This window comes from Aotus nancymaae, unplaced genomic scaffold (genome assembly GCF_030222135.1).
Source record: "Aotus nancymaae isolate 86718 unplaced genomic scaffold, 86718_ANA_hifiasm-v0.15.2.pri h1tg000057l, whole genome shotgun sequence".
NCBI lineage: Eukaryota > Metazoa > Chordata > Mammalia > Primates > Aotidae > Aotus > Aotus nancymaae.
The window spans coordinates 26,602,997-26,613,035 of record NW_026988471.1 but is presented as its reverse complement, the minus strand read 5'-3'; the positions used below and the strand labels follow the sequence as shown (position 1 = coordinate 26,613,035).

The 10,039-nt window shown below is 38.4% G+C and overlaps 1 protein-coding gene across 4 annotated transcripts in view; it reads right to left on the bottom strand.

Moving 5' to 3' along the window:
* Positions 1–3,133: 3,133 nt before the first annotated feature.
* ZNF512 (zinc finger protein 512) overlaps positions 3,134–10,039 on the bottom strand; it is a 35,215-nt gene continuing 28,309 nt past the window's right edge. For all 4 annotated transcript variants that reach the window (XM_012475409.3, XM_012475410.3, XM_012475411.3 and 1 more), the window contains 3 exons: positions 9,972–10,034; positions 8,727–8,825; positions 3,134–5,076 (listed from right to left, as the gene is read on the bottom strand). In XM_012475409.3, the coding sequence (XP_012330832.1) occupies positions 4,768–5,076; positions 8,727–8,825; positions 9,972–10,034 (471 nt within the window). In that variant the 3' untranslated portion in view covers positions 3,134–4,767. The remainder of the gene's footprint in view (positions 5,077–8,726; positions 8,826–9,971; positions 10,035–10,039) is intronic.

Below are 10,039 nucleotides of genomic sequence, written 5' to 3'. Positions count from 1 at the left end.
CGTAAGTGAAAAAGTATTCTGGTAACAGCAAGTCCAGTAAGTGCTAGGCAGTGACTTTTCATCTGATGCTAAGCCCCTACAAGTTTAGCTTTAATTGAGAAGGTAAGAGAAGATGAAGGAGACATATATTAGGTCAGCTCTTACTTACAGGTGCACTTTCTTGTACAAGAAGTATTTTTTATAATTAATGTGTGCCATATGTTTATTCCCATTTAGTCAAACCATAAATTATATTTTAAATCATATATTTTTAGGATATATATATATTGTATATGTAAAATTCTACAACATTGAAGTTGGACTAGTGATTTATTTGAATGCTGAATCCTAGTATAGGAATATAATCTCAATAACATTGGTCCTCTATGGGAAAATAGGATTAACTCTGTTCCCCAGAAATTGTGATGAAAAACTTCAAACTAATTTTCCTGAGTTTTCAGCTTGATTTACATGTAAAGTGAATTCCCTTAAAATTGGATTTAAAAAGGATTCTCCTTCAATGTGCCTTTATCTTCAAGCTTTAACAACTTTTGTTAAATATGTAGTTTCTTTTTTATTAAACAATGTTATTAAATAAAAACATTTGTCCACTGGTTTTATTACTGTTCCAGTGATAAAACACATTTTCTACTTCATCACTTTTGTATTACCACTCTTGCATCTAATTCACACGTGCAAATAACTAGTTTTAATGCAGCAATTAGGATTTTAGCATGCAGATACTTTAATATAAATCTCAATTCGTGAGCTGAAAATACAGAAAGACTGAACAAGGAAAGCATGGTATCCAAGACATACTTGAAGGCCTATTCTCTGGATGCAAAAACCCTAAGGCAATATATTTCTAAGGCTGATAAGAAGTTGGAAAGCAGGAAGGACATTAGTTCTACTGTTAATTCCCCTCCTGCCACTGGTGTCCCAATTATCTAATTCAGGAATGGGTAACTCCCACCTGATCTGTTTATTTTTACTTCTTATCATACCAGATAGTGGATGTGGCATACAGCTTGTGGCTGTCCCTTCCAGAGTGAGGGCCTGAAGACATTAGAAGCTGAATGATACCTGATTTCATACTTTGAAATCCATATCCCTAGGTGACCATTAAATTGGACAACTAAGATTTCAGTCTACATTTTGTCTGCTTTGCTACTTAGCAAATTACACAGGGTTATGTTACAGAAAGCAAGGTTAGATGGAAAAGACCTCTGAGGTGAAATTTAAGACCTGCTATGAATGCTAAATGAACCTACAATGCAAAACTGGAGAGGAAACCATTCTAGGCAGAGGCAACAGTGAATGCAGATGCCTTAAGATAGCAATAAGCTTGGTAGGTTCAAGGATCAGAAATGTGTATAAAGTGTAGCTGGGGAATGGTCAGGGAACATGGGTGGAAGAAAGGAAGGTGAGGCTATTAAGGCTAGCAGGAGTTGTGAGTACAGAGGCCTAGGCCAAGGGCTTTTAGCAGGTGAATGAGGTCTGATTTACAATTTTTAAAACTACAGCTGTTATGTGGAGTATATCCAAGCCAGAAAAAAGTGGAAGGAAACCAATTAGGAAAATATTGTATTCTAGGCAAGAGGTGATGATGGCTTAGATTGGAAGAGCGGAAGTAGAGTGAACAGATTCAAAGTGTAATTGATGGTAGACAGGACTTGCTAATGGGTTTGCTATGAGAAAAGAGAAAGGAATCAAAATGAAGCTGGAGTAAATTTCTAAAACGTTCTCTTTTAAGGACAAGATGTGCAGAATATATTTTTCTTTTTTTATGTTTTTTTGAGACAGGGTCTTGCTGTGTCACACAAGCTGGAGTGCAGTAGTGTGATCACAGCTCACTGCAGCCTCTCGACCTCCTGGGCCCAAGCAGTCCTCCCATCTCAGCCTCCTGAGTAGCTGGGACTACAGGTACACACCACAATGCCCAGCTAATTTTATTTTTTGTAGAGATGAGGTTTCACCACATTGCCCAGCTTGGTCTTGAACTCCTGGGCTCAAGCGATCCTTCAGCCTCAACCTCCCAAAATGCTGGGAATACAGGCGTAAGCCACAATGCCTGGCCCCAGACATTGAGACATATTCATGATAAAAGAAACCCTACTCAATTTTACTGTATGATTATATCGCAATTTATCCATTCTGATAACAGATAATTATTGTGTATTAGAGTAGGCTAACAAGAGACCCAAGAATGTACAATGTCTCAAAAGACATTTATTTCTTGCTCACTTAATAGTCTCAGACACATGTTCCTGATTGGCAAGTGGCTCTCCTTCAGGAGGTGATTCAGGGAGTCAACTATCTTCATTTTGTGTTCTTCCATCTCCTAGGGCCCCATCATCATCTGCATTTAGCTGGAAGAAGGGTAAAGAAAGCTTGGACGTACACCCACTCAAAAGTTCTAGCCTGCAAGTGGCATTCATTACTCCACTCACACTCCATGGGAAAGGAGTTAGCTGGCTTCTCCTTCACTACAGAGACTGGAAGGAAGGGGAACAACTGGGAAATATAGTCTAGCCATTTGTTCTATAATCCCATAACTTGCAAAGGTGAAAACAGATCTCCGATACGTGTTTTCAGTGTTTCTCTATTGTATACTGTACTGCAATAATCATTCCTTTTTGTGTCTCTTGGTATGCCTGAACAAGAGGAGTTTCTCTGTATTTACCCAGGAGAGAAACTGCTAAGTCTTCAGGTACATAGCTTCAACTTTGCTAGATATTGCCAAATAACTTTTGAAGTGATTGTATCAATTTGCATTTCACACCATGTATGAAAGTTCGTAATACTGTCAGACTTAGTTTATGTTAGTCTAATGAATTAAAAAAAAAAAAAGCACTTTAAAAGCCAATACTGTGATTAGAATAGTCTTGTAGAGTCCTGCCAATCCCTGGTCTTGGTCAGGAAAAAGAAAAGGAATGCCTGCAAAGGGTCTCTGGATGAGACCGGGCAAGTTTCCTGTACTAACTCACTTTAATCTCAAACTATCCATTTTAACCAGCATAGTTCAGGAACTAAATAACTACTGAGACAACTGCATGGAACTTATTTCAAACTCACCCCCATCTCTAGCCATCTTCTTACCCCCATACAATGTCAAGGAGTCATGCAGCAGGTCGGAGTCAAAGAACACTGGAAACATCTTTCTGAGAGTCATTTATTTCTTTTGTCATTGCCAAACATTTCCCAGGTCTTACTCACCAGAAATTAACATAGCTTCTTCATTTCTCCTCCCTGATAACCCTCATCTTCTGAAAGGGCTTTAAGGGCACACTGCCAATGAAAATGCAGAGTGGATATACCATGTCCTTAACTTGTTTCAAATCTACCTATTCTGGCAGTATCCAATTTCAGGTTTCAATGCTCCCTTGTTTGAAAGTGGTCTTCACAAAAGCCCACATTTTAAAGCTATTTGGAGGAGCACAGAGAGTTAAAGTGGTAATAGCCTTTCAGAATTTGAAAAGGTAGTACTTGTCTGTATCAGGGTTCATTTTGTATGTGGCATATGCCACAAAATAGGCAAGAATATATAAGACCAATATTTATGCAAAAGGGGGAAGAGAATCCAGAAACACGACAACAATGCTGCTCTAACCAATGTTCCAGAGAAAGCCACTCTCAAAGAGAAATAACCCATTAAACATTACCAGGTAGGCATGAGGTACAGAAAAAGAATTTTTCTTTCCAGCTCCAGATAAATATCTACATCTGGTGTCAAAGTCTCTGGATATAAAGAGGATAGAATGCCATATATAAAAGAGGACAGAGGACAATATTCTCAGAAAATTCAGACAGAGGTTGGCTAAGGGGATGGGTGAAAACTTAATAGGGTGTAGACTAACAAGTGAGGTAAATTCCAGGGAGAAGGAATGCGCACCTTGATTTTCCCTTAGTGACACTACCAGGAGCACTAGGAGACTGTCAAAATGTCAGGGACAATGTGATATTTCTCAATTCTTAAAACCAAAGAAGCAAAAATAAGCTTCAGAGGGCAACTGATCATAGCAATGGATGAGGCCTCAGGCTCCAGGAAAGTTGGGGCAGTATTTATTGCTGCTTTTACTTTTTCTTTCCAGTCATTTTAATGTTTGGGACACATTACTCCTAAGGCTGCTTTTCACAACTGTAGGTCTAGTCACTGCTACTTGGTACAAACAAAGCACTTCCCAGTATAAACAGCATAGGGAAGTTCATCCTAAATCCATTTTCTTACTTTTTTACTTAAAACTATATTGAGAGGACAAATAGCCACCATAAAGTTTGTTTCCCAAAGAGACAGGGTAATCTTATTATATGAATGACAACAGTTCTAGCTTCTAGACTTGTTATATCACAAATACAAAATGATAAATCAGTTATGGTTTTAAAAAATTAGTTTGGAATGATTTCACAAGCTAGATAATGGAGCAGCTATTAAATCAATGGAGCTTCCAAGAACATTCTATACCCCAGGAAGGAAAGGACAACCAAAGAGGTTTCTTAGTTTTGTACAGGGCAAGAGGAGCCTATAGTTGGCCTTGAGAGGGAGCTCTTTGGGCAAGATAAGAAAAAAACAAGAGGACTCCACAAGGAATAGCAGGAAAACCTACTAAAAGGGGAGGGGGGAATCAAAGTGTAAGAAGGGAAGACTGAAATTTACACAGGAGGAAGGAGCTGAGAAAGTCACAGCCTTACACAAACAGCTGAAAGAATCTTCACTCAGTCCTCCCAGCACAGGTCCCCGTCACAACAGCATCACATCTGCTTTCCTAAGAGCGCTTTTACACTGACTGCCTATTTCCTTCCTCGTTTATGATTAGTCTTTGGGAGCTTTACTTTCTGGAACTGTGCTGGCACTGGCTCCTGCTCTGGTTCCTTACAGGAGGCTGACACTACCAGTTCCTCATTATTCCTCCTCTGATCCTTCCCTACTCTAAGACTCAGCTCTGTCTCGGGAAGCTCAATGCCAGGCTGCTGCCGCCTTCTTAGACACCTTCTGCTCCTGTGCTGCTGCCTCCGCTTTTCTTCTTCTTGCTGCCGCTGCTTTATCTTCATCAGCTTTTCAAAGCTTTTGGTTGTTGTTGGGTTTACAACGAACCAATCCTAGAGAGGCAAAACAGAAACATCATCCAGTCGAAAATATAGTGAAGAATATAAAGAAAGGTGGAGGAAGAAAGGAAAAAAGGCATGATTAGGGCAGAACACAGTAAAAAGGAAACAGATATGGAACCATACCTCAGGATTCTATATTTTAAACTGGAGAAATCAATACAGAGCAGCTATTATAAGCACATATTTTGTAAGGTATAATTCTAGGTACTTTAATAAATGATCTACAGAGTCTGTTTACTTAGCATTATCCCACTCTTGTACCTCCTGCAGTATAAATCTCATCATGAGATATAACACACTGAGCCATAGATTTTTATTTTATGATGGCATCGAAGCTAAGAGCATGAATTCTGCAGCCAGACCTCCTAAGTACAAATCCCAGCTCTGTTTCTAAATATGTGACAATGGACAAATTACTTAACATTTTTGAGGCTCACTTTAAAAAATTAAGGGGTAGGGGACATGAAATCCAATTATAAAGTATTTTTGCCAAAAAAGAAAGAACTTCAATCTTATCAAGTGATCTGTTCAATCTTCTAAATCTATCAATTTATAGGAAATAGCCGTCTAGGGAGTTGAGCCCAATCTCTCTGCCCAACTGCAAGACACTCTGCAGTGGTCCCTGTACCTCAAAAATAAACAACAAAGGAAAGGAAAGGAAAGAGGAAAGGAAAGGAAAAAGGAAAGAAAGAGAAATAGCCAGGATACAGGAATACTACCATAGGATAAAATCAGCAAAATTCCAGAATATGAGTACATGCATGTGACAAGTGATTTGGTTTCTTCAATAAATGGCAAATGTGTAAAAAGGGAGAGAAAGCTTTTAGACTTGCACGGTGCAATAAGATAGCTAGTAGCCACGTATGGTACATGATGTGTTTAAATATGAGCAGAACAAATTTAAGATAGGCTTCCATGTAAAATATACACCAAATTTTAAAGACTTGGTATGAAAAAAATGTAAAATATCTCAATAGTTGAGTTACATGTCAATAATTTTAGATATATTGGGCTTAATAAATTATTAACATTAATTTCACCTTTTTAAAATACTTGTTTAATGTGGCTACTAGAAAATTTTAAATTATATGCATGGCTCACAGTACATTTTTTTTGGATAGTGCTGCTCTAGACTAAAACAGACAAATGCAATATTTGGACCTTGTTCTAGATACTAACTTGAATAAATCAACTCTGAAAAAACATTATAAGACAATCAGGGAAATTTAAATAATAACTAGATATATGTTAATGCTAAAATTCTTTTTTAGGTGTAATGTTTGTGGTCCTATGTTTTCAAAAGTCTTTATCTCTTAGAGATACATATTGAAAGAAGCAATTACAGCTGAAATTATATGTGGAATTTGCTTTAAAGTAAGGTTTTAAGGGAGGAGAAAAGTGAGGTTAGAAATGACACAAGATTGGCCATACACTGATGATTGCTGAGGATGGCTGACAGCACACTGGGTTCATTATGCTATTTTCTCTACTTTCATGTGTTTGAAATTTTCTGTTAAAAAAAAAAGTAGTATAAGAAAATGTGGAGGGAGGAAGAAATAGGGTAAAGATGTTTTACCAACCACAAAATTCATAAATATAGGCATAAATCAATAAACAAATGACTGGGAGCATGCCCCAAACCAAGTGAAATTTGTTGGTTCCAACTCTGTTGGTTCTAACTTTTTAGGAAGAAAATGGACAAACCAGTTAACTATATAAAGGCCAGATTTTGTCAGGAGATAATTGCCTTTTTTTTTTTTTTTAACGAAGTCTCACTCTGTCACCCAGGCTGGAGTGCAGCGTCACAATCTGAAGTCACTGCAACCTCTGTCTCCCGGGTTCAAGCAATTCTCCTGCCTCAGCCTCCCAAATAGCTGGGATTACAGGTGCCCACCACCACATCCAGCTAATTTTTGCATTTTTAGTAGAGATAGGGTTTCACCATGATGGCCAGGCTGGTCTCAAACTCCTGACCTCAGGTGATCCACCAGCCTTGGCCTCCCAAAGTGCTGGGATTACAGGTGTGAGCCACCGTGACCGGTCAATAATTTGTAAATACTTCCTGAAGCAAAAAAAGATATACTATTATTACTAAAAAGCTATGACTGCCTTCAGAAGACATGCCAGATTTTGGTTAGGGATTCTGAAAGCTTATGCCAGTAAAGCAACAGAAACCAAATTTTATGGAATTAACTAAAGCCCACATTGTTAAGTACTATCACATTTGAGAGCAGAGAATAAGTAAAGGTGCTCCCTTTATTTTCCCACATCAGGCAGCTGCAGTAAGATATTCCAAGAGAATGCACATTGTATTCCTAAGCTGTTGTAGTAAGAGTATTTAATTATATCATAAATAATTTATCTGTTCACCTGTATTACATAAAAAACCTTTCCCGAGAGAAGATTCTTGACCTTCTGAACTTTAAAGCATTTTTATACACAATTTTTCATTTTTTTATTTTGAAAAATTACAAACCTTCAGAAAAGTTGTAACAGTTGAATGAACAACCAAATTTACCATTGTTAATCTCTTTCCTTCCTATCTTCCTTCTTTACTTCCTTCCTTCTTTCTTTTGCTGAACCATGTGCAAGTTAGTTGCAGACATCATAATACTTCATGCCTAAACGCTTCAGCATATATCTGCCTAAGAACAAGGGTATTCTGCATGACTACAACTATCAACTTTGGGAATGTTAACAATGACACAATTCTATTATTTAATATAGTCAGTATTCAAATTTCCCCAACTGTCTCAATAATGTCCTTTATAGTTGTTTTATGCAGTATTTTAAACAGCATTAAAAACAGGTTGCTGGAAGACATTAGAATGCTAGAAAGCATGAACGTATAGAGATCACTATGAAACAAGAATTTCAAACATGTAAATTTAACCTGATTCCGAAATGTTTGACTTAATTGGATTTAAAAGAATTAGAAGAGTTCAGGCCGGGTACGGTGGCTCATGCCTGTAATCCCAGCACTCTGAGAAGCTGAGGCGGGCAGATCGCCTAAGATCAGCAGTTCAAGACCAACCTGGGCAACATGGTGAAACAACGTCTCTACTAAAAATACAAAAATTAGCTGGGGGTGGTGGCCGGTGCCTGTAATCCCAGCTACTCGGGAGGCTGAAGCGGGGAGAATTGCTTGAACCCGAGAGGTGGAGGTTGCAGTGAGCCAAGATCACATCACTGCCCTCCAGCCTGGGCAATAGAGCGAGACTCCGTCTCAAAAAAAAAAGAAAGAAAGAAAAAGAAAAGTTCAAGGATGCTTATAGTCACAGTGATTTTTTTTTTTTTTTTTTATGAGCCAGGATCTCAATCTATTGCCTAGGCTAGAGCACAGTAGCGCAATCAGCTCACTGTAGCCTTAAACTCCTGGGTTCAAGTGATCCTCCCACCTTGGCCTCCCAAAGTACTGGGATTAGAGGCATGAGCCACCACACCCACCCCTCACAGTGACTTCAAATACTTTCACAGAAAAATACAATTATACATCTAATTTTAGAGAATATTTTAACTCTACTGTCTCTAGTAACCACTTTAGAGTTACTTTCCTTGACAGCCTTAGCCCATAACAACAGGGACAAATCTACCTTTATTATGGCTTATATATAAGATCCAGAGGATTACAAAAACCTCACCTCAGCATGGACAGAGTTGATGTGATACTTGACACCACTCTCTGACACAAATTCTTTCTGACATAGAAGACATTTATACTTTCCAGCCACAAAGTTTCCCTATTTCCAAGAAAGAAACAAAAAAGAATTATTGGTAAATTCAGAAACACATACCTGGGCTATGTGTAGGGATTATTAGAGATGAAAAGAGGGAATTCTACTTCAGCAAAGATGAGAAGGAAAAAGATCCAATATAGTAATACATTTAGGAAAACCAGCTTGGATGGATTATTACCAACATAAATCCATCCTAATGCAATTCTGTTCCAATCACCCACCCTACTTCAACACAACCTGACAGTCTCCTGCTTTTTCTTAGGTAGCATGCCATATCTTCCTACCTTCCTATGTTCCTTTCACTTCACTTCCAGGTTGTCTTTGGTTCCTCCCCCAAAATGATCAAATGCCCAAAATTCACCAGAGGCACCAATGTACAATTCTTCCCACTATGATCCACTGTTGCAAAAAGTGCCTTCCAGAATTAGAAGAGTACCATCCATAATACCTAGTTTAAGGATTCAGAAACTAGGATCAAGATGACAAACTCCTAAGCATTACTGGACAGATCTGGTTTAGATGCCTACAACTCCCTTGTTGCCTTGAACTGAGACTTCTCTCCCCTCCTGAAGCTTCAGGTTTCCATGGTTTTCATTTTGTGTGAGGAGATTGGAAAATGGCAGCAATTCCCATGGCTGGTAGGTTGTAGGACACCTGGGTCAACATGGAAAAGATTCAGTGAGGTGAATGGCTATTAGCCTGACACCCTATCCCACCTCCCATCCTCAGAGGCCACTATGATTCTGATGAGTTTAGAGGATCTTTACCAATCCAGATAAGTACATATAAGCTGATTCTATAAAGCCTTAGGCCCACCCAAATAGGGTAGGCCCAGTGTAGGAGATGCTCAAATGAAAGGAGCTAAATCTCTTGGAATTCAGGGATAGGAACTCAGAACAAATACATATTTCTCTAAATTCCTTTAAATTGATAATGACTTATGACTATGGTGATCTTTTCTAAGTCTTGGACATCCTCCTGACATCCCACCCAATACCAGATCAAGAATCTTTGAGACATAAAAACCTAAAGCAGCCTCTGAAGATAATGGTAAATAGGACAACTAGCTGTTCACCTAAACTGAATTCTCTTCCATGTGAGATTACTTTAGAGGACATGTTAAGATATTACGTTTTAAAAGTTACAAACCAATGTACAAGAGCCCAGGTGAGCTTTAAGGCCAGATACACTACTGTAGACAGCCTCACAACCCTGAA